The sequence below is a fragment of the Zerene cesonia genome, unplaced genomic scaffold (genome assembly GCF_012273895.1).
Source record: "Zerene cesonia ecotype Mississippi unplaced genomic scaffold, Zerene_cesonia_1.1 Zces_u005, whole genome shotgun sequence".
Taxonomy (NCBI): domain Eukaryota; kingdom Metazoa; phylum Arthropoda; class Insecta; order Lepidoptera; family Pieridae; genus Zerene; species Zerene cesonia.
Window position 1 is genome coordinate 1,162,326 of NW_024045135.1, and position 27,176 is coordinate 1,189,501.

The following is a 27,176-nucleotide window of genomic DNA, read 5'->3' on the forward strand; positions in this document are numbered from 1 at the left end:
GGCAGAGGGCCTAATGCATCTACATGAATTATTTCAAAAGGGGCACAGGGCTTTTCCCACGAGTGTATTGGTTGTTGCAGAGCCCTTGGGACTTTTTTATGCGTTAAACAAATTAGACAATGATCTACGTACTTTTGAACGAATGATTTTAAAGAATCAAAAATGAATTCATTAGGAATCAAAAATGTTTCCTAATGAGCCCTAAAGTCTTATCAACACCAAAGTGATCATGCTCATCATGAAATATCCTGCGCAGACTGAGCCTGTGGCCTTTGGGAACATAACATAAAAATCTAGGTTCTTCTCCGACTGGAGAGTACTTATAAAAGTATGTACATAACGGTTTGAGTCTAGCTGTCCGTCTGTCAGTTTTTGGACGAGTCGTTGGGTCTCTTCGTCCGCAGCCTGTGCTATTCGAGCCCAGTTCTGCTGTTTACGAATTTCGCAAACGTTAACGGGGTTCCGGCTCAAATAGTCCGCATGCGACATTGAAGTTCCCTTACGGTACTCCAAGGTAAAGTCAAAATCCTGCAGATACATCCACCATCTGGCAACGCGTGGGGGTAAGTCTTTCTTCTGCTGGGTGGATTTCAGAGCGTTACAGTCAGTTACCACTTTAAAAAGAACACCGACCAGATAGTGTCTGTAGTGCTGCAGTTCTTTGACCACCGCCAGAGTCTCGAGCTCATAAGAATGATATCGAGGTTCAGCGCCCTGCGTTCGCTTACTAAAATATTCGACTGCTCGCTTGTGTCGCGAAGTTAGGGATATAATGACGGAAATAACTAGCCAAACCTAAGAATTGACGTACTTGCTTAACCGTTTTAGGAATAGGGGCTTCTACTAAGGCTTTAATCTTAAGTTCGCTCGGTCGTACCTGACTAGTTCACGTTACTAGCGTTACCAGATTCTACTTTCTTTTTAGCAAAACAATTTTCGATCCTGTGACCGGGCTTTTTACAGAAGCTGCATAGCTCGGGTTTTGTTGTACTAGAACTAGGGGCAAGGTTACTTTTATAACCATTGTCGCCACTCTTGCTATCGCTAAAAATGGGCTTAGACCGTTTATGACAATCAGAGGACCTATGGCCACGCTTACCACACGTAAAGCATGCCCCGTCATCAAATCTACGCTTACACGAACTCGTACCGTAACTAGATTCCGAAGATCGATCGTTATTCGAGGTATTGGGTCTTTTAGAATCAAGCAGGTTCGGTTTGACGTAAATCGAAAGGAATTCTACTAACTGATTTGGCATTAACTTTGCATTTGTAGCAGAAGCGCGAATTTGGGGGTCTGTGATACCGCGAATTACGATTGCGGAGATCAGTTCGTCACTCAAGCCCCTAACTATACGCAACCTAAGTAGCGATCGACGGGCGTAATCCGCATACGTCGGATACCTATCTGAATTCGTACTCATTACCTCGTACAAAATATTCGCAACATCTGGCTTCCTAGGGCACATTGGCTTAAATTCCCGTTTAAAATTGCTCCAACTGCGGTCACCAGTTACCCACTCATTAATCCATGTCCGAGCGTCCCCTTTAAGACAGTTACCGATACGAGACAGACATTCATTATCGCTCCAACCGTTCGAAACCTTGGCGCGATCTACCTCCTCACACCAGGTATCTATATCGTTGACACTAGGATCAAAATTAGAAATAAAATAAGCTTGGTTAGACCTCACCGTAGTGTTGATGGAACGTATGGCGTCGATTAATCGGTCAGTTACGTTCGCATCATGCTCCGTGACCCCACTCATGGAGCGCTCGAGCGAAGGCGGAGCCGCCGAGTCGCGACGGCCCGCACCCTCTCTGGTCGCCTCCGCCAGCCGCTCGCGTCGCTCGGGCTGCGGTGGCTGTGACGGAGGTGGCGCCGCATGAGGCACGACGACAGCGGTCGGCTCGTAGGGGGCTTGCGGCAACGCACGCTGCTGGTTCTCAAGCGTTGTCAACCTATCTAATATGTGTTGCATTTGTTGGGTTAATAAATTGCCAGGTGGGATATGTCCCCTTAACGAATTACTCGCTTGCGAATCATGACGTCGGCCACGACGTTCGACACGGCGACTTGTGTGAGATTCAGATCCCTTTGCGCGAGAATCGTGCCGGTAGTGGCGCGATTTGCGACTTCTAGAACGGCTTCTACTTTTACGCTTACTGTCATGCATATTCGCCGCTTTACGCGTGATATGTAGACAAGATGATTCACTCTCGGGATAATAAGTAAATTGGAATGAACTCACCGTGAATTACCGATATACAATCGCACTTAATCTTGTTCACTTACGTTCACAGCATAACGATGCAAAACGCTTGCTATAAAACCTACGTAACTATTTATATCTACCCACAAAAAGTCTCAAATTAAATTGCTAAACTGCCTGCCGATTTTGTAATGGTCAGAGCGGATCTAGACACGTGTGGTCTATCCCAATTCTGATTTTAGGAAAACCAGAAGTGGAAATAAACAAAAAAACTCACAAAAATACACCTAGCTTATTTACTAATTATTACAAAAAGGAAATCAAACTAAACTAAAACTCTAATGAAATTTCTTATAACTAAACGATCACAAATATAATTTAAGTACACGCGAAATTCACAAGAAAGACAGGTTGACTATATCAACGGGCAGAAGTTCCTCTTGCCAAGTGGCTTCAACGCGAAGTGTGTCCAGACTGAGCTCGCAAGCGCTTATATTGACAATAGACTCCTCCCACTCGACTCCCCGCTACTGCCACAAAAAACGTCACTCTTCTCCTAACAGTAGTATCTATTTTGATTTAAAGAGAAGTCTCGTAGGGTAAATCTTACAAGGGGATGGGGGATTTCACGTCATGTAGAACACTGTTCCTGAATATCATATCTGTCTATTTGTGGATTCATCCTTTAATTATTTCGTATCGTAGACAGACTTATAACAAAGTAAGTTTAAGTAGTTTAAATTCACAAGAGAGCAACGAATCCACGTCAACATAAAAACAACATTCAGTATGAAATACGTTGAAATTTTAACAAATTTCATGCTGACTTGGCGCGACTCCTATCGCCGTGTTGTCAAAAACACAAATTAACAAAATACGTTCTGACCGCGATGTCGTTTAATATTTAAGATCCACGTTTAATTCTTTATATTTCTCTCACGTAGTTCATAATAATGACAAAAGTAATACACTTATTACTTTCATCAATAGTATGTATTATCTTGTATACAATATACAAAAAATATGTGGACATTTTGTAAAGATACCGATTCCAGCCACACGCTTCACTTGCTTGCCGGGAAACAGTACCCTAAAACCACTAACCTACTTTTAAACTATCTCTATACTAAAACATCACATAAATAAGTGTAACCGTTATTATATTGCATGGATACCTACGGTTCTGGGGAAGAAACTGTGGGTTGTGTCGGATTTCTACACCCTAAAACCCAACTGTGTTCCATCGAGCCACTTTGATGGCGAGACGTATTGCTTAGTACTTAATAAAATATAAAATTGCACAACTATAAAAGAAGCAGAACAGAATCATGGGCAAAAATACTAGCTTCAGCGTATACAACACATATATGCCCAAAATCATCGCATATGATACCTGACAAAATGACCCAATAATTCGTAGGTGTTTCTAATGGCACTCGTTGGAAACCAAAGTATCACAAACTCCCTCTGCAGCACATGCCGATGTGAAAAACATTTTGGACCCGTTTTGAACACACTGTTTTCTTGCATCATATTATGGTTTAGATTTGTAATATTTCCCTTCCTTACTTTCCAATTAGTTTAAAGGCAATTATATAGCGATGTCACCTGAACAGCGATAAGCACTTTATTTGATCAATATCAAAGCAAGTGGGATGGGGGAGTTAGCCCAATCCACTATTAGACTATTGCCTCAGCAAAGGCTTTACTTCCCAGAAGCAATATATAATAGCTCAGTCTGTTTGTACAGGATAAATTCTCTTTCAAGATCACGGCAACTGTGAAGAAAGCTTTACCTTCTCCTGTATCGATCGAATAACAATTATTTCTAAAATATAAAGCAGCCAGGATCAAAAGACTTTTGACTATTAAGAAATCTATTGTCGCAACTATATATTATTTAGTGCACGATATATAATACTCAATAAATATTAATGAACTTTAAGTAAAAGGAAAAATAATGAATGTGGCTAACGGATTTGGCTCAGCTATAATGACAAATGGGATACCAATAGCACTAACCATTTGCATATATGGATATTAGTAGTTCAACATATCTTTTGACTCAGCATATTATAATAAAGCACACAACTATATTGTTTTAGTTCATTATAAAATTTTTAATTTAACAACAGAAAGGCTGCAGGATAATGGAAGAGCCAAAACAAATGAGAAATAATAACTGAAGAACGGAATATAAAACAGATCAGTAACCTGCATACAAGTTGATCATACACAATTTTCATTCAATTTAACCCTTGCGTGCATTTATTTCCAAGACATGTACATATGACATGAGCTGGCATACTTGAATTTTGCATTCAAATTCACTTTCAGCTTACGTTGCTTGTAATAGAGAACTGTAAGAGATTGTATTGTAACTAGCGACAGAATGTGTGCCTCAAATTATAAGAGGCAGATGGAGAGAAGACATGGGTAGATTAGGGCCAAAAAACCCCAGTGACTCTCCCTCTTGCAATTAAATGAAGTAGTATGCGATCTACTTGCTTGCCAGTTAACGTATACATATGACACTGGCACGTGCAAGGAGCTAGTATGCAATTGCGCCAAGTGCGCTAAGCCTTAAAAATGTGATCATACTTTTAAACTGGACACACGGAAGGAAAATAAAAATATCCTATGCATAAAAGGGACTTGATAAATGAGGAATAAGAGCTATTTCCACTATCATATCGTTTACTTACGAGTAGTAAAAGAGTGGTCCCACCAATCCGTGTTGCATAGATACGCCTTCAGGTCTTCCTTCGTCCTGCCAACTATCACCGCGGGCGGCGCCACCAGCGTTCGTATGGACAGCAGAACGCAGGCCACACCCACTATCACCCCAATGCGCCGGAGCAGGTACATGTCGGATATTTTGACGGCTTTTGCTGACCGTACTTGGAAGATTACTGATATCCTGTTGACAAATTTGGTCCATGCTTTAGTCACGTGGATATGGTCATATACACTACGCTCAAATAACATAACCCTCCTTCTGTTACAGTCAGATTAAACTGAATATAAATACTACTAAACAAAGTTACCCAACAGTTTCCAAAACTTTCGAGAACAATGTTTATTTCTAAGAGCATTTGAAATATCATATGTACAGGCTCGATATTCAGTTTGAAAACAATATTCTTTTATTTGAAGAACTTTTACGCAGTCGTATAAGTTTGGCAAGTCTATTATGTTATAAAATGTAAAGGTATTCGAATTTGGGATCTTGATCCACGAAAATTGTGTGAAATGCCTTTGAAAGTGTGGCGAATGTTAGAATAATATTATAAAAGCATGGATGGTTTGTGTTGCGTAAATACGTTTGAATATTGGATATGTATAGGGAATAATTTTTAGTCGTTGTAAAACAGGGGTAATGTAAGATTTACTTGAGTCTGTATGTGATGTGTGTAGATAAGTCTCATTTTTCACATAAGATTAAAGAAAGAAAGAGAAGATTAGAAAGGAAGGTGTGGAGTTAGGATCAACCAAATGAGGATTTATCGAAAAAAAAATTGTTAATTTCCAAATGAATATTTATTTACAGACCTGGTGTGACATGATAATGGTGGTCCACTATACCAAAATTGTTAGAATGTCATTCACGTTACCAGCAAGATAAAATATACAAGTTAAATAGCTGTTGCCCGCAGCTTGGCCCGCGTGATCAAAATAAGTTTTGTGGTAAAAACATCATCCCTTATTTTATTCCCTTAAATGTAATTCTAATGAGTCGAATGAGACATACGCTGAGAATTCTTCTTGACATAATGTCTATATTATAGTGGCTATTTTGCTGTCTATTATCAGCCAAATTAGTGGAGCAGTTTGCGCTGTGCGTTGATAGATCAGTCAGTCACCTTTTTTATGTCTCGCCGGACAACTGAGCTGGAGATTCGTCTGCAGATAATAGGAAGCGATCATCACCGCCATAAACATTGGCGATTTTTTGGTTGATACACTAAGATTTGATTAATAGATGTGACATAAGCAGATAATATAGTATACTCGGTATAAGATAAAGCAAGCGTACGAGAACTCTTATTAGACGTCACAATCCCAACACGACTCATAAAAACCTGTCTCGTTGGTACTAATTAATTTTGGCTCCCGACAATTACTCAATTAAACAATAATTGTATTAAATTTCTCTTTTGAGTTGGATTTTTTTATGTTAATTGAATAAAAACTTGTGAATTATACGGAAAAGTATGTGTTTTAGGCACGTTAATTGAAAGTAAATAATTTATTTCATATTCTCGTTTTGGTTTCTAATTACTTTTTAATGTGGGTAAGTATTTTAAATGGACCTTCATAAGCAATAGTGATAGCATAATAAATAAATAGCATGTTGGAGAAAAATATATTTACATTTTGAACTGTATTATTATTGAATTACACGTAAAACTAAACAGACTCAAAACGAATTCAAATTAAAAACGAGACGAATAAAATCAACCAAACAGACCTTTGAAAAAATTTCTACAAAAATTGTACATAAACTTACAATGGAAATGTTAAAATTATATTTGTACATAAACTCACAATGGAAATGTTAAAATTATATTCTATGTCATTTCATTTACTGAAAAAGTACCTACTCTCCAAACTTTTGTAAAATAAAATAGACTTGCTGACGTCGTCCTTCACAAACAATTTGGAGCTAAGTGACGCAACTAAGCATTTCTGCGAGACAATAAAACTCTAGGGCCGTGTAAATAAGTGGCGCTGTTTGCGAGCGCGAATCTCTAATTAATTATTAGTACACGTTTTGAACTGGTTGTCCTGTGAGTACGTGGAACGCTGGGCGGGTGGAAATACAAAAAATAGGGGAATTTAAACAAGAATCAATCAAATCGTAATATAAAAAAAATGAAAAATATTATGCTATTTAAAATATGCAACGCGTCAAATATGACTTTTAATATTTTTGTACAGTTTAAAATTACGTTCTTTTATTTCTATTTAAACTACTAAGAACAATCTAACGTATTTAAAATTAAAGCAAAAGCTAGGATGTATAAAAGCGATACGATACACTTTTGCGACAAGCATTTTAAGGGTTCCGTACCCAAGGCTCTGTCTGTCTGTCTGTCTGTCTGTCTGTCTGACCGTTCGTCTTTCACCAGGCTGTATCTAATGAACCGTGTTAGTTAGATGGTTAAAATTTCCAGGGATAAAGTATTGTTGTTGTCGCTATAACAAATTATTATACAAATTGAGGTTAAGCCACGGTTTGGAAGGTTATAAATAGGACTTTTATGTTGGTACGGAACTGCGACTTGCACGTGTAACATTAATATAACAAGTAATAATTGACTCGATACTGCTAATTCTAATATCAGTAGTGGTAATAGTAGTAAATGATAAAGCAATCGGCGCCGCCTATTCTTTCAAAATTTCTGAAGTGAAAAGTGGTTTTTTTCCTAAATCGTTCAACACTAGATGCCGTAAGGCACTTAGATACTTGATTTAAATAAATGCTTTTGAATCATCTTATTGCATTTATGAAAAAAAAGCTAATTCCTAAACTATTTCATTAGTAAAACAGCACAATATTGCGTGCATAAGCAAGCTAGAAAACGTTATTCAGACACTGACATTAACAAAGTGGTTCACTGGATTTAATACATCTCGCTTGTTTGCTTGGCAACAGAGCTCCCATAGTAATATATCCGACGTGTACTATATTATATTTCTCACATTAATTCTGATGTGATTTAAATAATAAAACCGCTTATATTTCAGGTTTCTTGATTTGCAAGAGCGAAATCTATAATCTCAATCTCAATATTCATGTAGACAATGTAATTGAAATGAAATTTTATTCTGATATATCCTACACAGTCTATATCTATTTATGTATCAGAAGAATCGATATCACTGCATATTGAAATGTTTTTTTGCTATTATAAAGGTAACTAGAAGTAAATTACTTAGATTTGATTTGCCCCTTACTACCTGTTTACGTTTTTGTTTTATTTCAGTTAAGTTTTTGGATTGCTTTTTTATTGCATGTGCTTTGGAAACACATGCATCCTCTTCCTATCTTTCTTCATTGGATTGTATGGACTTCTTGTATACATAAATGACTTGTGTTGGAGCCGTTTCATTTCTTAAATCGATGTAAGCGACGACAAAGCCACGAGCGGACACATAGACGCGTTGACAGACAGATATAGACGATAAACGAGTATACGGCGTATACATATTCAAATTATAATACTACTAGTTAGCGAGGGGCTTCGAGCCTGCGACTTCGCCCGCGTAGTTGAAAATATTATCCCACATCGTTACCGGTTTCGGGGGTAAAAACTATCACTTGTTCTCTCACTTGTGCTTAAATTCATACAAATCGGTTGAGTGGTTTAGGCGTGAAGAAATTCGTCTGTGCGGAAAGTCAGAAAGTAAAGTAGGATAGAAACGAGTTATTGGTTGTGTTGATAAATTATATCAACAATAATTCGCATACGATGTGCTTTTTTAGGAACAATGTATGCAATTTACAACCTAATTACCTAGCACAGAAGTGCCATAATTCACCAGTTAAGTCAGCTAGGCGAGGCTGGATCAAAGTCTAATTAATTGCAGACTCATCAGTACCACTTAGCTCTTGAGCGAGCGTGTCGCAATTTCGACACCATACTCGACAATTATCAGGCAACTGACCAACCGTTAATTCCTGGACTCGACCTAAGGGACAGGTCCAAATTACGTGCGCAGAATAGAAATTGTCTCAAAATATTATACTTCACTTTAAGGAAACACGTGTGGGGAGGTATTTGTGAGTGTATGAGTTAATTGGGCGCATTTGGACATAACATAGCTTAATAAGACAATAGTATTTTTCCCCGACGTTGATTTAATGTGATAGGTAGTGTAGTTATGTTTAATTTTTAGCAGATAGGCTTGTTAATGTCTTATTTGTATAGTCTTATTTAATATCTTACTTTATCACAGATTTTTATACCTTTTCTTAAAGCTTAAGATCTAACACTTGATAGGCAAGGGTGACATCTAAAATATAAGATTTTAAGATCAAATTTAAATGTGAAATGTATTTGTCCCATACCTAATAATAAAAGGAAAGAAACAAAATCATCTAATATGCCTTGAGAACAGTGAAAGAAAGTGGCAAATTAATAAACGCGAAATCCACAATTGATTAAATTTCTCAGAGGTACAATTCAGAGAAATGATTAAAAACAGTTATCCAACAGTTATACAAGTCCAACGAGGTATTAAAGTGTAGTTTATAATTAAACTGTAAAAATACTAATGATAAATATATTATTGAAATAACAAAACATATTTGAATATTAAAGACGGATTATAGATAAAATTCACACACCACTTTCAAATGGTGAAAACATCGTGAAGAAAGCAATAAATCAAATGGAGGAGTATCTTGCCAAATGAGCAGTCTAATGTTAAATTCAGACCTCTCTTACCGTAACACTGCAGTGCTTTAAAAATTGCGTAGCCGCTGCCAGATCACCTAGGAATAATTCGTAATAGCCTTCTAGTTTTTCATTGCCACACAATATAAAGAACTTATATTCAAAGTATATAACTGTAAATTACAATGGAACAGCTTAATATTCTGCTCTAGACACGACAATTAAGACTAAGATGGCCGATACTGAGTTCCTTTGTGTTTGCCAGTCTGTTCCGACTCGCAATGAGTATTCATTGTATGAAGGTATCTTAGAGTATGTTATTATAACTACATAACACTATAAAGACCTTGTTTTGATTGATTTCATTTTAATTTTATGTTATTACGAATATATATTTATATTGAAGTTTAGAAAACGAAGTTTAAATAAATCACATCACATTTCACACTAATATTATTAAATACTAGTTCACCCCAGCTTCGCCCGTACATGTATAGCTTAACATACGCCAGTCCTGGCTCCGCCTGGATATCAAGTTTCATGTTTTATCCCAAGGGAGTAATTAATCGGGCTGAAAGGTATCCTATCACCCAAGTCAGCTCATACCCTGTCTATATACCAAATTTTATCAAAATCCGTTCAGTAGTTTGAGCGTGATTGACGGACAAACATCAAAACAAACAAACTTTCACATTTATAGTATTAGTGTGATGTCACTCAGAGGTCTTTGCGTTAAAACAGTACAAACATACCAAAATTTTAATTATTATGAAAATACTGGTTTAATGTTAATTCATTCATTATGTCAATCCTTGGTCAAAATTATTTCCTTGAATAAAGTATTAAAAACAAATCCAAAAATGTACTACTAATGTAAAAATTTAATGTCATAAAAGCTTGTCTACTATTTTAAAGATTACATAATAAAGATTGGCTGTTACCACAATGAAATATAAGCACAATATTGCATCGAACTGGGAGGGTTATGGAAAAGAGTAAATCACGACATTCCCTTTATCATCAGGAAGCTTAACAATGAAAAAATACGTATGTTTATTACAAACACGACACCCAGAATCCTAATGTCCAATTTAGTTAGAAATGAAGTTACGACCAACCATTTATATAAAGCTTATATCTAGACTTGTATCTAGCTTATACTAGTCTAATATTCTGTGCTATATTCTAGTCTGCACTGATATTGCCTGGATCTAGATAGCCAATCGTAAGTCACCGTTATCAGTTTGAATTACACACTGTTCCGTTTTGATTTAGAAATGTTAGACATAATGCTGGGTTCTCTTCGATATTCGCTAGAATAATATAGTAGAATTTACAGCTTCACTGTAGTGCATTAAATTGCGCTTTGAGACTGACTAAGACGCTGAGATTACAATACGTTTAGGTTAATTTTAGGGACGGTTTTATGATCTTTTAGGTGATATTCCTATATATATCGACCTATTTTTATATCCCAGAGTCTGACAGAGGAACAGACGGACAGAGTCTTATGAATAGATTGTTAATACACTTTTGGCACAAAACCCTAAAAACGCATTACGTGCATTGCTTTTTATATGTATAATAAATAATACGCATTTGCTGAACGCATAAAATATATATAATTGATATGTTAATGTTTTTGGTTGTTGTTCTTGAATAATTTCTTACTGTTCTATTGTTTGAAAAAAAAAGAGAAAAAAATTACCAATGTAAAAATATAAGTTACCTCCAAGTCTTCAGCATCAGAGCACCATACGTCAAACAGAAGCCGACTTCCCGCAGCCAGACCCTCGCGGTGCACGTGAACACCGTGGGCCTGCCGTACATCACCAGGGTCGTGCAGTAGATCAGCAGCGCCCCCAGAACTATCACCCGGAGCAGAGCGGGGCTGGCTGCACGGACTACCTGCATAGTAATTGCAGTTAGCACAGTTAAACATCGGAATGGTGGAGACCTGGTGACCAGATACACCTCCTTCAATCACCGGTTATCCACATCCAGTTTTATATAATTATTGTTTAATAATCGGTTTTTATTATAATTAATAAATGTTATATTACTGCATTATAACAAAGTCGCTTCCCGTTATTTGTATATATAAATGTTTAAATCTACCCATCGGAATTTGATCGTTTATTTTTGTATAGATAGACTGCAGCACTAAAGTATTTTTTTTAACTAAAAATATATATGCAGATTCTAGTTTAAACTAGTCCAAGCTTGTATCTTAGACGACAGTCATTCAGACACTCATCTTTCCACCATGTATAATATATTTTTTTTAACAAAAACTAAACTACATTCAAAATGTCAGAACTAGACCTAATCAATAGACCACATGGGAGGCACCAGCTATCAAATAACTAAAGTTCTACAGAAACAAAGCCAAAAAATACAGTCAATTTATATCCTCCATTTTGAAGTCGGTTGAAATTGCAAAGAAGTAGGTATTTTTTAATTTTGAATTTACACGTAGAGATAGGGAATTCAGAATGAGAGAATTACCGCGGTCTGAAAATGAGGAAGGTGTAAAATTGTATTTTCCAATTCAAAATTTTAAATTAGAATTTCGCTAAGGAAATTGGAATATTTACTTCGCGGTGTTTTAGGAGGTTAAAGAAATCAAAGTTAGCTCTAAAATTCGATTTAACTCTCTGAGACAGCATAGGTCCAAATTGCTCTCAATTCAGTTTGTTAAAGTATTACAGTAAAGTTGTTCCGTTGCAGATTTTGGAAAATATAATAATAACAGAAGCAGTGAATAAAGTTAATAAAAGAAAGAGTTAAAAGTAAAAAGTTGTGATTATAAATTTATGTGTCTATAAGATTAGTTAAAGATATTAAGCATGTCTGCAGACTGCGTTTCAAACTCAAACTGAAACACAAACATTTATGCATTTAAGTAGACTTCTTATAGAAGGATTTTGAATCGTCATATTACACAGTTATAACTTTTACTAACGGTTCGGAAGGTAGTTTCTACAGAGAAGAGCCGGCAAAACACTCTGTAATTGCTGTTTTAAAATAGTTATAGTTAATAGTTTGAGTGGCTTAAACAAAATTCTGGATTTGGCCTTAGAGTATATTTCAGCATTTTCAATTATAGTTTTTTAACTACATTATGTTTTACATCGGCAATTTTTATGTTACACATTAATTACTTTTAATTATTAGCCCTTTTTCCCATCATTCGACTTCCACTGATTTCTGGGATTCCTTCTCCACAACGACAAAAAAGGTAAATTTTACAATGTTAGTAAAGAGAATGCTCACCCTAACATGTCCATACTTGATCGTGAAGTACACTATAAAAGGCAGGCAGGATATAACCAGGCAGGCGAGCGCGAAGATGGTGGTCCTCACCACCCAGTTAAGGGCGGCTACGCAGGGCGAGCCGTCGATGCAGGCTTCACACCCCTCCGCGCAGGGTAGGCACTCGAACGCTGATCTCGTTGAATAAAGACTGTGCTGGTGCTGCAAGGTATGGTAAGGTGAGAAGCTTGTTTGATCTAATATTATAACGATTTAATTTTTCATTTGTTTCGATTTATCTAACATGAAGATGTCAGATGAGGGTATATTTAAACCCCGATTTACTTGCGTGAAATTGATTGGATTCTGTTGTCTGTGGTGAGGCTGACCTTTCACAAAATTGTGATATGGTATGGCGTGTGTTGATTACATATTTCCTTTTGAAGTCTTATATATTATATATCGTATTTCGCCCGTAAAATTTTATTTAGATTGGGCTACCAACACATAATTGTCAATTAATATATTTATTTTACTACTAAATAATCAGCGGCAATATTATATCTCAAACGAATAAAGAGCACTAGACTAAGAAAATTTTTTTCAACGAACACATTTCGGTATGTAGAATTTAATATAAATAGCAAACAACGCCATAACGAGCTTCAATAAATAAATTTCCTTTCAAAATATGCTTTTTCTACTTACAAAGTAATCACATGAGACTACCTTTGAATCGGTTTGGAATATAAAACATACTTCCTGATTTAAAAACGCGGTAAGAAAGTAAATAACATTTATTATTTACGTTTTATTACAACATTTCAGCAGAATTTCCTCGAAAATTCACTTTGACACGAAAATAAACTGCAAATTAAATATCTAGCTAAAAATAAGTGGCCAGTTAATATAAGTATCATTTAAAAATAAGGCCATTATATCCCCCAGCTTGTAACCGCTTGGCGCTACGCCAAACACTTTCAATTCAACTGAGTTATACCGACGTAGCTACCTACTACGCTTTCGTAACTCGTAGCACGTGCTATTTCCGATTTGCTACGGATATTGTCGTTGGAACGCCAAAGCGAAATACCGTAATACAAATTTAGGATATTTGATATTATTTTAGCCTACAAAATAGACTGGTTTAACGAATAGTGATATAATCAAATAATCAAACTTGTGATTATAATAATGTTCGTCATCATCTTAAAAGTTTTTTAACTATTAACACAAGATACAATAAAATCTCGTTTCAAACACTTTGTAAGCTGTAAGTACGCTGCAATATATTTGTTCATGTAAAAAAATGAAAATAATCAACCCTTCTGTACTAAATTTAATTTTTAGTTTTATAGCATTGAAATGCTTTATAAATTAGAAATTTTGAAAGAATAGAAAAAATTTGATCACGAGGCAGGATTCGAACCTGCGTATCTTGCCTGCACACATCGCATTCTGTCAGTCAGACAATGATGACAAGAATGCGATGTGTGTAGGCAAGATACGCAGGTTCGAATCCTGCCTCGTGATCAAATTCCTTCTGTACTAATTATATAAAGCTTGGTTGTTTACTAATCTCAGAAATTGCTAGATCGATTTCGAAATTTCTTTCACCGTGGGATATGTACATGATCACTATGGTAATGCCGGTGCGGGCCACTAGTTAGAAAAAAAACATCTAAAAGTATCTCAATACGAATCGCACTTGGCTATTCCCTGTTTAAAACTATAAGACAATATATTTCGCATTATTATATCTCTTCCAAAATTATACAATTGGAAGAATACGTTTTTACATGTGCATATTATATGAGTTTTTTTACATTACATAATTCGAATCTCAACTTCCATTCTTTTATACCCAAAGTTAACTACTAATAATTAATCACTATCTAAAAGTGGTAACCATAGAATCATCTAGTTATTCATTAGCAAAGCTTGACAATAACCAATCGAATAATTGTTTTTGTATTGGCATTAAGATAAGAGATCGACCAAAACCATTACAATAATGCATTATTGATGTCTACCAGACATATGAGTAGATAAAGTGTCTCACATAGGAAATACGTTATTAATTCCGGTCCAATATATCGTTCAGAATTGAAAGAATCAGTTCTTTCCCTCTAATTATTTTCTATAATAGTTGAGTTGCTAGCAATTTAAAGTGAAGTAAATAATATATACATTTCCTTCGTATTATCTGCTAAGTTGGAGTCTACAGTAAAAGAAATCCAATATTTAGCATTTGACTCAGTTATTTCAAGACGTGACTACTTCATTTCAATGACATGGTGTCTCAGTCTAGACTGAATTCAGTCAGTCTATATTTGTTTTAGCGCCACATAATGCATATAATAGTAGAGTCATTGAACTATGATATCCTTTAAAAAGGGATAATATAATATTGCTTGTGAAAATCGTGACTTCCACTTGATTTCATTTGATTTGTAAAAGTTACTCTAAAAGTGTATACGTAGTAACATTGTATGTGGTGAATGTGACAAGATTTAAATATAAGATCCCAAACGATTCTATCAATTGTCGTCTGTTTGTTCTTTACTCAGTTATTAGTTTAATCGGTGGTTTGTTTAGATTTAGTATTTTCTTGTGTTTGATTTTACGCGAGTATTATGCATTTAGAAATTAAAAACTTTTTTACGGATTTTAAACGCGATTTATTCATTATATTATTAACCCGACGAGACTATGAGTGACGGTGAGTCTCCCCGTGACCACGCTCGCTGTAAAGTGTTCGAAACGTCGGGTTAATAATAAAAAATGAATAAATCGTGTTTAAAATCCGTTAAAAAGTTTTTGATTTCTAATTGTTTAGATTTGTTATGACCATGAACATTTGATGAGGCGTAAAATCATTTGCGAGAGGTCTTACGTTTCTGAGGTTTTGCGTTTCTTTCTCATTGCAAATCACATTTTTGGAAGTAACCGCCGCCCAGAATGATTCCCCGGGGCCTGATTTCGTTTTACGCGTGTATAGGTATTATTCATATTATGTAGAAAATTATGACTGTATTACTTTTTCAAACAAAAGCAGTGGTGGCTCAATGGTGAGAACCTCGGACTTCAAAATCGATAAGTCGGGGTTCGAGACCGGGCGAGCGTGCAGTAAATAAATTGATTTTTCAATTTATCTGCACATCACCACTGCTTAAAACGGTGAAGGAAAACATCTTGAGGAAACCGTCATGTCCGAGAATCAAAAGTTCGACGACATGTCTGCCAACCCACACTTGGCCAGCGTGGTGTATTATGGCCTGAACCCTCATAGGAGGCCTGGGTCCCAGCAGTGGGAACATATAAAGGCTGATGATAATGACTTTTTCAAACTAAAAGTTTAACCCGGCAGTTCGCTCCACTTGTTACCTTTTACACTATCTACAGGAAAGTAGTAGCAGGTTAGTAGAAAAAAGGTGTTTCTAGTGAAGCTATAACTCAAACTCGGCCAACTCACACTTGGTCACTGTTGCATGTACCCTTATTACTATGTTTGTGTGTAATGGTAGTGTTCATATTTCATCAACACAATGACATATGGTCTGGTGAAGATAATCGCAGCGTTATTCGGTAAGAGTCCAATTGTTTAAAGTCTTGTATCCTCTCTTTGGTCTTCATAATTTACTTGTTAACTTTGTATAAAACTATTACGTTATTTAATATAATTAGTGAATTCGATACACAATATAATAATTAGTTTGCTATTGGAGTACACATTATCTAATAAAGTTAATTTATGGGTTCAATCATGTATGGGTTTTCGGTACCGATAACGGTATTGATAACGTTATAATTACACCGATTATTCAGTTATTATGTGTCAGTTATGCGCATCATAATTAGCTAAACCAGTGAAATGCTGATTTATTAATATATTGCCATCAGTTAATGGCAAATACGAATGTTTATTAGCACAAGTATAATGTTAATGGGTTTATGTTTTAATGTTTAATTTGTTGTATTATCGTTATGATATAGATACAGTTGCTTGAAGTCAAATAAAATAAAACGTAAATGTTGTCTGACAGAGATTGCCGACGTGTATTGTTATTTGTTTACTTTATTCTATACTGAGCATAAGGAGTGGACTGGGTAGGGTGAGAAAAAGGATCTCCACTTAATGGCAAACTACATGATAATAGTGTGTATTATATAATTTCAGTGCAACACGCTTTCCAACAAATTCATATTTTAAAGAAAACACGTATTGCATTTAAGATTTACGTTTACGTACAGGGAAACAAATTATTCATTTTTTCATATTTATATTATTCTTGAAGTCTATGAAGTATATTCGGATTATAAAAGCCACTTAATGAATTACTTGCATTTTATATAACTTACTAGCCTTTGCCCGCAGCTTCGCACGCGTTAATTCGTAGTAGTTTAATAGATGTTATTATACGTATAAACCTTCCTCTTAAATCACTCTATTGAAAAACTCCCATCAAAATCCGTTGCGTAGTTTTAAAGATTTAAGCATACATAGACACAGAAAAGCGACTTTGTTTTATACTATTTAGTGATTACAGGCTAATTTTTCTATAGTTGGTTATTATTTATTCGTTGAACGTATGAAGCAACCGTTTCTAATATATGTTGGATGCCTCTCCTTTGATATTTTATAGGTAACACTTTTATATTATTGTGTAATACTTTGTTGAATAAGTTCTAACCAATCAATTGAAAGCAGTGGTGGCTCAGTTTTGAGAACCTCGGACTTTAAAATCGATAAGTCGGGGTTCGAGACCGGGCGAGCGTGCAGGAAATTAAATGATTTTTCAATTTATCTGCACATGTAGATATCATCACCACTGCTTAAAACTGTGAAGGAAAACATCGTGAGGAAACCGGCATGTCCAAGAATAAAAAGTTCGACGACATCATCTGCCAACAACCCTCATATGAGGTCTATGTCCCAACAGTGGGAACATATATATCATATGATGATGAGGCTGATGATGAATCAATTGAAAAATGGGCCCATTGTCAAGCAATCAAATGTAATTTCAAAGAAAGTGATTTTGTATATCTTCAATCTCGAATGTATATATACCTACGTTGTTAGGTCAGTATGTTTGCAGCTGCTTCAATTGTTTAGATCTAGCGTAAATTTAGCAAATCTAGACTAATGATGTTACCCCTCCTGACTTATTAGCGTTATAACTCAGCTAACCGCTTATACATGCAGCTCTCAAATAAGCATTTATCCGTTGACGATGTATGGAGTAAATTTTTCATTCCTTTACGCAGATCTATATATAATGTATATTTCCATGTGAGTTTTATCTATATATATATATATATATATATATATATATATATATATATATATATATATATATATATATATATAGTATGACAAGTATGCTGGGGACCATATTTTAAGTAATGCCTACCTTGTTTAATAAATTATTTTTATATTGCTTTATATACTAAGAAATTATTGGCCTGCTTAGAAGAGGAATTTGGGTTGCCTGGAAGAGATCACTTCTTAGTGATAAGGCCACCCAACAAATTGTACTCTTTTTCTTTTTTATCGTGTTATTAATATATATTTAAAGTTTCTTTACCTGTACAATTTTTGTTGAAGTGTTATAAATAAATAAATAATTATGTGTTGAAAACATAACATTACGAAATATTATCTGAAAATACCTGTAAATGTTTCTCAAACTCCTCCTCAATGACGCTGCCATTGTAGAATCTGTTTTCAGCTGTGGTGTTGGGGAAGTAGAAGCCTCGGCGGCACACGCAGCGGTACGAGCCCCGGCGGAAGCCAAGCCCCGGCACGGGGACACACTGTAAGAAATCACATTTTTTTATGCCTGAGCGGACAACTAAGCTGGTGATTCGCCTGATGATCACCATTACCCATGAACGTTTGGAAAGGTAGTGCCGACTGCGATGCCCGTTTTTAAGGGGAAGGGAAAGGATTGACGACTGAAAAGAAGGAATGGACTATGAAGGGTAAAACTTTCTTCCATTAATTTTCCTATTGACGTGACAACGTCTTAAATTAGGTTGCGGCTCGGAGTCACTCATATAAAAGTGTAACGCCCGGTAAAGTTACGATGATCCGAACTATGATCGGTCCGCCGCGCGCGCAGCACTAGAGAATTAGGCGCATTGAATCGGCGCATGCTTATATCTCTGTCTCTGTCTTTCTCTAGCGTTCTTGGCGTAATATTCATATCAATAAATATTCTACCGAGAAAAAGACGTTGTCACGTAAAATCTTCGCCCGTAAAACCGACTTTACAGGCAACCATTTTTTGATAAATTTAAGGCCGCGTAATTCTGATGTCTTAATTTATTTCTTCATTTATATTTTTGACAATCAACATTAAACGATATCCTTAAGCGAAGCATCACACATTGTATTACAACATTTATATAACTACACGCTCATCCCGACTCCGCCCGGATATCATGATTCCTGTTTTATCCCAAGGGAGCATGTAATCGCGATAAAAAGTATCCTATCACCCAAGTCAGCTCATACCCTGTCTGTATACCAAATTTCATCAAAACCCGTTCAGCGTGATTGACGGACAAACATCCAAACAAATAAACTTTCATATTTATAATATTAGTGTGATAAAATATGAATTTAATAAATTTAATTTTCAACATAGCATCTCATGACCAATATCTCGTAATGGCCATTGAATTAAATATTTTTTGCCATTAAAATTTAAGTGCGCCTTGTTTCAAGTCAATTTGTATTGTCCTCTACAAATATATCAATTTCAGAATGAAATTTATTACTTTAAGTGCTTTTATCATTATTGCATTCGTAATTTGGCTTTTGTTAAATTGCCTATTGTCTAAATATGTTAATCATTTGTTTGGACTTTTTAAAGTCAATTATTTAATATGTTTGACTTTAAAAATATATATTCATAAAATAACTGACTTTTAATATAATGAAAATAGCATTTGTGATTTTTCAAATAATAGAAAGAATAAAACGAATACAACTCAATAAAACAATACAACAAAATCGGTCAAGTGCAATTCGCTCTCGTGACACTAAGAGTTCCGTATAAGTGAGCTAAACAGTAGCTGCTAAAAAAATTATCCATCCAATTTGTGACCGTGCCAACCGTTGCTTAACATCGATTTATTATTATTTATTGTTATAACGGAAACAGTAAAACATCAAACTGTCTATAACTATCACGTTTTATTAAATATGGCCAGGCGACAGACGGACGGAGAGACGGACAGACGGAAAGCGAAGTTGTGAAAAATATAAAATGAAGTCAGGTTAGTAAAATTCCATTTACTGTTAAAGAACGGCTGAACGGGTTTTCGAGATTCGATTTAACTCTTCTTGGACAAGGATAATAACTGATGCTCATATATTTTATCTAAGACCACGTATGACACTAAACGATTATATTCCTCTCTAATAAAAAACACACACCACCTTGTAAACATCAAATAAATTATCCCAAACGGTCAATTAATGTGATAAATCATTTTTAAAACGTCCACTACGCTTCCCTACCGATCTCCGAACGCACGCTCGTAAAATCATCATTTTTCGTATCGAATATAAGCGTGCGATTGATGATATCCGCTTTACGACGGGCCTGACAAGAAAAACCCGGTTCCGTTGTAAAATAAATGCAAATGGCGGCTATCGGGTCGGCGGTATGCAATACCGTGACGCTTCGATGGACGCTTCTGTTTACGTCACGTCCAAAACTACCGTATATAAAAGGTGTTATCCTATTCCTCAAGTGGTCTAGTAGCAAAAGATAGATTGTATTGCGCTGGATTTGTTACACTTGCTAAGATAGTTAGCCTGTTACGTAACAAACACTTAAAATCCGTATATATGTAAATAGTGAGAGACAACATTAAAGATTTGAGTGAAATTATTATCTTGTTAGATTTTTACTATTAGCTTTAAATATACAAAATTAATTAATCTTCCTTAACTTAAACCTTTTCTTTTATACGCACACACTCAAAAATCAATAAAAAAAAAACAGGTTAACGCATAAACACAAGGTTGTATTCATAAACATACCATATAGCAAATATGCGTATAAAATAGCTTCACTCAAGAGCGATGAATAAAGAAATGATGTAAAAACACCTACGGCAGCCAACAGCGAATGAAAAATGGCAACCCCTGGCGACCCCTGGCGCGCTTCTGCGTATCACTGTCCATTTATAAATTCGGTCCGTCTATACGAAGTGCTATACTGTTGCGGCGTAAATTTGAATTTATTACGTTATAAAATTTTTCGTATAAACAACGATACTGTGGCTTTTAGCCCTCTGCAAAGCGGATTGTACTAATGAAAACGCTAGGATTCATAATATTCTGGGGATTGAAGGCAATGAGTGTCATAGAACGATGGTATATTAAACGGGTTTTTTAAATAAGCAAAGGAAACGATCGAAACTGCATTCCCTATTATAGAGACACTAGCTGACCCGGCAAACGCTGTTCTGCCTTACTCTTATCATTTAGGGGGAAAAAAAATAGATGTTTGCCGATTCTCATAGATACCGGATAAGCACAAAAAATTTCATCAAAATCGGTCAAGCCGTTTCGGAGGAATATGGCAACGAAAACTGTGACACGAGAATTTTATTATAGAGATATATTTCTGAATCGCGCAAGCGAAATTTTCTCGCTACAGAGGCATATATACAACTTTCTAACATCGTTCAACTGAGGCCTTACCGGACAGGCCTTACATCCTCGATCAGTCTACGTGACTGGTCAAGGATGTGAGGGCTTTTTCGATGGAGGAATTCTTCCTTCCTCCACACCTATAAAGGATTCATAATTAGCTCAGATATTATGCCCTATGCGACACGGACCTCCTATAAGAATTCAGGAAATAATTCACCACACTGGCTAAGAGCGGGTAGGTTCATGCCATATCTCATCGAACACTTCAGTGTCGGACATGCCTGTTTCCTCACGATGTTTTCCTGTATCGATTCGAGCAGTGGTGTGAATAGCGCGTAGATCTGGAACCTGCCAGGTCTCGAACCCTGACTCTTCGACTTATATCCGACGTGTTTACCACTGCTAAAGAACAATGCTTATATGTACTTCGTCTAACGTCAATTATCTATATTATAACTCTACCAGCTTTGGTTGGCAGCTTCGTTCGTGTGGTCAAAATAAATCTTCATGAAATTGATCAAAATCCTTTCTTAGTGGATTAAACTATTACACTGTTTCAAGACCCCCTTTCATTATTATTTATTTATAGTTAAATTTATAGTTATTTTACTGTTTTATTATATTTATAGACTTGTAGTATATAAATATACATTTTTGACATTGTCATAAACAAATCAAGTTCAATAAGAAGTTAATAAAAAAGTACGGACCCGATGTATTCTAGGAGAAATATTGTCGATATGTTTTGACCTTTGCAAAGAGTAAATAAAATGAACCCCATGATAATGGTTGGTACACACGAATCTGAACTATAGATTTTTTTTAATCTTAATTACTTACAGAGGTTTTGTATTCTGTTCGCAACTTTATTATTTTGTAACTTTTACCAACGAAAGATACACGGCCTATTTGGATCCAAAATGCGACAGTTATTTTCTTTTGTTTGATTTTACGCGAGTATTATATATTTAGTTATTAAAGACTTTTTAACGGATTTTAAACACGATTTATTCATTATATTATTAACCCGATGTTTCGTGGTCACGTGGAGAAGCTCGCTGTAAAGTGTTCGAAACGTCGGGTTAATAATAAAACCGGGTTTAAAAGTCTTTAATTTCTAAATGCGATAGTTGTTTGTTCGTCAAATCATGGAAATTAGAGAATATATAACAAGTCATAGTAAACAATTAGAAGTTAATTAGGGTTTGCAAAAATTTAATTTAAATTGTAATCTCCTGCATCGAATCGATTAAAACAAACTGGTTAATTGGGAAAAAAAAAAACCGACCCGAAATTTGCCTTCCACTCCTAATAAACGCTCCTGCCAAACACGGTGCGTGTGAACCTTCCCTTATCTAGGGATTTGGCGATACCCGCCTTATTTGTTATTGTCACGATTTTATTTATAGAAGATATAGACAATGGAATAGTTTTTCTAGCCTTCACCGAAGATAAACATCGTAATCCTCGAGACTATATTGAACATTTGCGTGTTTATGGTTTTTAATAAAATAAAATAAGCATTCAGTGACACTTTCTGTCTATTGATGATGTTATAGGAAAGGTTCTCAACTAGGTTGATTGTATTTAAGGTACTTGGTGGGCATACATTAATAAGGAAGGCGATTTTTTCGACTTCCCCTCTTCAACCTTGAACTTTGAACATAATGTGTATAGTGCATAATTTTAAAGACATTTTGAAATAAAGCTCCACTACTAAATGCTATTATTCTACTAATATTATTAATCCTACTATAATCCTACTAGTCCTACTAATCCTATCCTACTAATATCCTACTAATCCTACTAATATTATAAATGCGAAAGTTTGTAAGGAGTGTGTGTGGTTGCTCTTTCAGGCAAAAACTGCTGAACCGATTGCAATGAAATTTGGTACGTAGACAGCTGGACAACTGGTATTGTGAATGATATTGACATCGGTTTAGTAGTTTTTGTATGAAAACATTACAAACATACTTACACAAATCTTTCCTCTTCAAGTGTATATTTATAGTAACGATGGAGATAAACTAACTTACAATAAAAAACATTTGTACCCATTCTACGAAATACGAAACGCAACTAGCTATTAACATTGTAAATGCAAGAGAAACTCTGTTTGTCCACCTGTCTATCACTTCGTCACACCTAAGCCATTGTACCGATGTGCATGAAATGTCAGAAGTCATATAAAATGTATGTATTCTTGCCGCATCTAAAATCTCAAATTTTCACTAACTTTCCCCTTTTTTTGTTTAAGTTTAGTAAGTTCTAATACATTCATATATATATTTATACCTAACGTAACGTAACGTAACGTCACGATTTGTTATATATACATACAACATACGTTTATAGTAATAGTTCTATTATAACACCGAGCGCCTTGTAATAAAAGGGACATACGAATTTTCTCAAATATTTCGTGATCGCCCCGGGGGCGAAGGACGAAAGTTTGTCTCTAAAGTAGTTTAATAGATGAAAGTTTGAACAGCCTTATTGTTACTTTAAGTTAGGATTGAATTTTGTATTTATGGGTCACGTGTTTGGCCAGTTTCTTCAAGCATTCCCATTTAAATATGTTACATTTGAGTATAATGGATGACGATGCAATATATTATGCCCGTGGCTAGTGGCACTCAACAGTGCAGTCGTTCCTAAGATAAACGCACTCAAACACAAATTCTTCGGCCCTATATTAAACATAGATTATCACACATGTCAAAGGCAGGTTGAATATCAACCGATGTTAAAGACTTTTGTCGTTTCTTCACTTCATTTTCCTTGATCACGCTTTTTAAAAGACCTTAACAACTGCTTATGTAATTGCTTTTAAAAAATCCTTCTAAACAAAACAGCTTCAATCCGCTTACGCAAACACAAATATACTACTAGATCTTGTATCTAAACAGTACACCGCAACGCTCGAATATGCTGATACCAAGATCCCTTCCAGGCAATCCGGCTAAATGCGTCCCACAGTTGGCGTCAATTCGCAATCCTGTTAAGACGAGGCCCTAAGGGAGAATGTCTTTGTAGATAACGCGCCAATTGAGATATGAATTTTACGATTACGACTTAATTGAGTATTTGGATGTGCTTTTTATAGTTTAAATCTGAGATGTTTTAAATTATTTGTAAGAAAATTACAATATACCAAAGCACGATGAATATTTTTCTGGGATATTGTGTTTCGATCGTTAGTAGTAAGTTTGATACTCGTGCTGATTCCTTTCCAAAATAATTTCTGCGACTAATACATTATATTTAAATAATTTCTGCGACTGCAGCTGATTACGGAATTCGTTTTTAAGTAATAAATTTGATAAGATATGCACTAGGAAACCCTGATCTGATCTGACTGATCGTAAACGCACGTATACTGTGGAAACCAAAGCTAAATTACAAGTAACACCATCAACTTCTATTAAGGTTAGGGAGGAGAATGTATTTAATGAATTAAAATCCCCGAAGAAACCCCTCGGTTATGTCAGACTCCCACTGAGCGGAAAACCATGGCTTACTGAAAAGCATTTGTAGCAACCCGTTACCAGCCCAAGCACAGGATCAGAGAAGAAATGTGGTATAACCGCACAACCCTTCTGTAGACAGCGTAAGCAGGATACATCCAATGCATTACATCCCTGGTTCATTAGCCAACTCTTTTCACAACTTCATAGAAAACGAGTTCACTAACCTCAGTGGTGGTCTTCTTACATTTGTCAGTACCGGCGAATATGTTTAGCTGGGTGGATCCTGGCTTCAAAGGGCACTGGTCGATGTCCACTCGCCGCAGGTCTATATCGATACCGCTGGTGCCTCTGAGGAGAAAGCGTATGATATATTTTCCTTTTCAGATTATTTATTATCCTTACTATTTAGTAAATGCCAGATTGGGAATGCTTGTCTCTATAATACATCGCAATGGAGCGATTTTATGATATGATTCTAGTTTTAGAGAGTGACATTGGCTTTATCATGGTGAAGCATCTCATTACCCTGGGAATTTACTTGTCTACGCGAGCAAAGCCGCCGTTGGAACGCTATTATACAAATAATTATAAAGCGAAGCTTGTAATAATAAAATTTATGCAGTACGATAAGTTTTTATTAGTAATTAATGAAGCTTAATCTTTAATTTTATAGCATTGAAATGCTTTATAAATGAAAAATATTGTAAGGAGAGAATAATTTATATACGAGACGGGATTCGAACCCACATCATCTATGTAAATAAAACACATTATAATTTAACAGCTTATTTAATTGAGAAATCACATACTTTTAAAATTTCTCAATAAAAGAACCTGTTAAATTATACTATGTTTTATTTATATTTAAACTACAAGTAGTGGTATATAGCTTATATTGTAAGGGCAATTATTGATTTGTCTTTTTTCGTGAAATGTAAAAATAACATAGTTCTTACAAATATATTCTAACAAATTAAATTGTACCAAACTCAAACAAGCAAGAGAATACATTAAAACGGGGCAGCTAGTTGAATGGAAGGCGGTACGTGCAAACCGACATTTCGGCAACTCATTTAATGCTATTAGATTTCACTAAGCTCATCGTTATGTTTGTTGACATTCCAGAAACTTCTCTTATCCGCATTGGTAAGTCGATAATGAATCGCCATGCAGTTGTTGTTTAAGAATAAATCGGGCTATTTTAGAAACGCATTGATGGAAAACAAATCGATGGTTCTCTAACCACAGCTACGAAAAAACGTGTACCTACATTATACTTTACTAATAAGTTATACTAAATACATATATTCCATTTTTGTTTCTATCGGTGTTCAAGCTGGTCGTACCAATTCAAATTATTGATATCCTAGTTGTAGATTCAATGTTCTTAGTTTAATTTGATAATTAATGACGACGTAACAGACTCGTAGTGAATGAGACCAAATATCTATTTACAGCTCCAAGTTTCGTATTTCAATTCAGAATTGGAAACTTATTCAATTATTTAGAATTTTATACTATCAGGGTATTCATACACGAGCGGTAGTCGTCTCAGTAAAACTCATTTGTTGCATGTTTAATGAAGGAAATAAACAACAGTATAGTTGTGTAATTAATTGTTAAATGTATAATATACTGATTATAAATGCGGGTACCATCACCAAATTAACACGTTTTATTACGCAGAAGACTAACGCCTCTTCAAGTGGATACCCGAGATTAATAAGTATAGAAAGGATTAGAAGACAAAAGCATGGATTGATGAAGAGAATAAAGGAAAGACTAGAAAGGATAAGGAAATAGAATATAATATCCTCAACTCACCGAACGAAATACAGTAGCATTCGCTGCTATTTCATGCCAACTTTTAGCGGAGCGTTATTATAAATAAGCATTATTTAAAGCAATGACATATTCAACTATTTAAATCGCCCGATATTAAACAGCCTAAAGTGTAGAATTCCAATGATTATTCTATAAGTTAAGATTGACGTAACTGGTGATTCTGCCAGAGTGGATTAAATAGCGACAGAAATTAATTAAGTTTGAATGTCTGCCTTATTCCTTAACATCAGAACCCTTCTGTAGTCTTATAAAGTTAGATTCATAAATACTTGCTGCGCCCCGCGGTTTCACCCGCGTAAGTCCGTAT

The 27,176-nt window shown here is 35.4% G+C and overlaps 1 protein-coding gene across 1 annotated transcript in view; it reads right to left on the bottom strand.

The window, feature by feature from the left end:
• Positions 1 to 27,176, bottom strand: part of LOC119838828 (probable G-protein coupled receptor 158) — a 136,628-nt gene that overhangs the window by 8,604 nt on the left and 100,848 nt on the right. The window contains exons 4-8 of the mRNA XM_038364956.1: positions 25,249 to 25,372; positions 18,548 to 18,691; positions 12,893 to 13,093; positions 11,346 to 11,524; positions 4,919 to 5,133 (exon numbers count right to left, since the gene is read on the bottom strand). Coding sequence (XP_038220884.1) covers positions 4,919 to 5,133; positions 11,346 to 11,524; positions 12,893 to 13,093; positions 18,548 to 18,691; positions 25,249 to 25,372 — 863 coding nt within the window. The remainder of the gene's footprint in view (positions 1 to 4,918; positions 5,134 to 11,345; positions 11,525 to 12,892; positions 13,094 to 18,547; positions 18,692 to 25,248; positions 25,373 to 27,176) is intronic.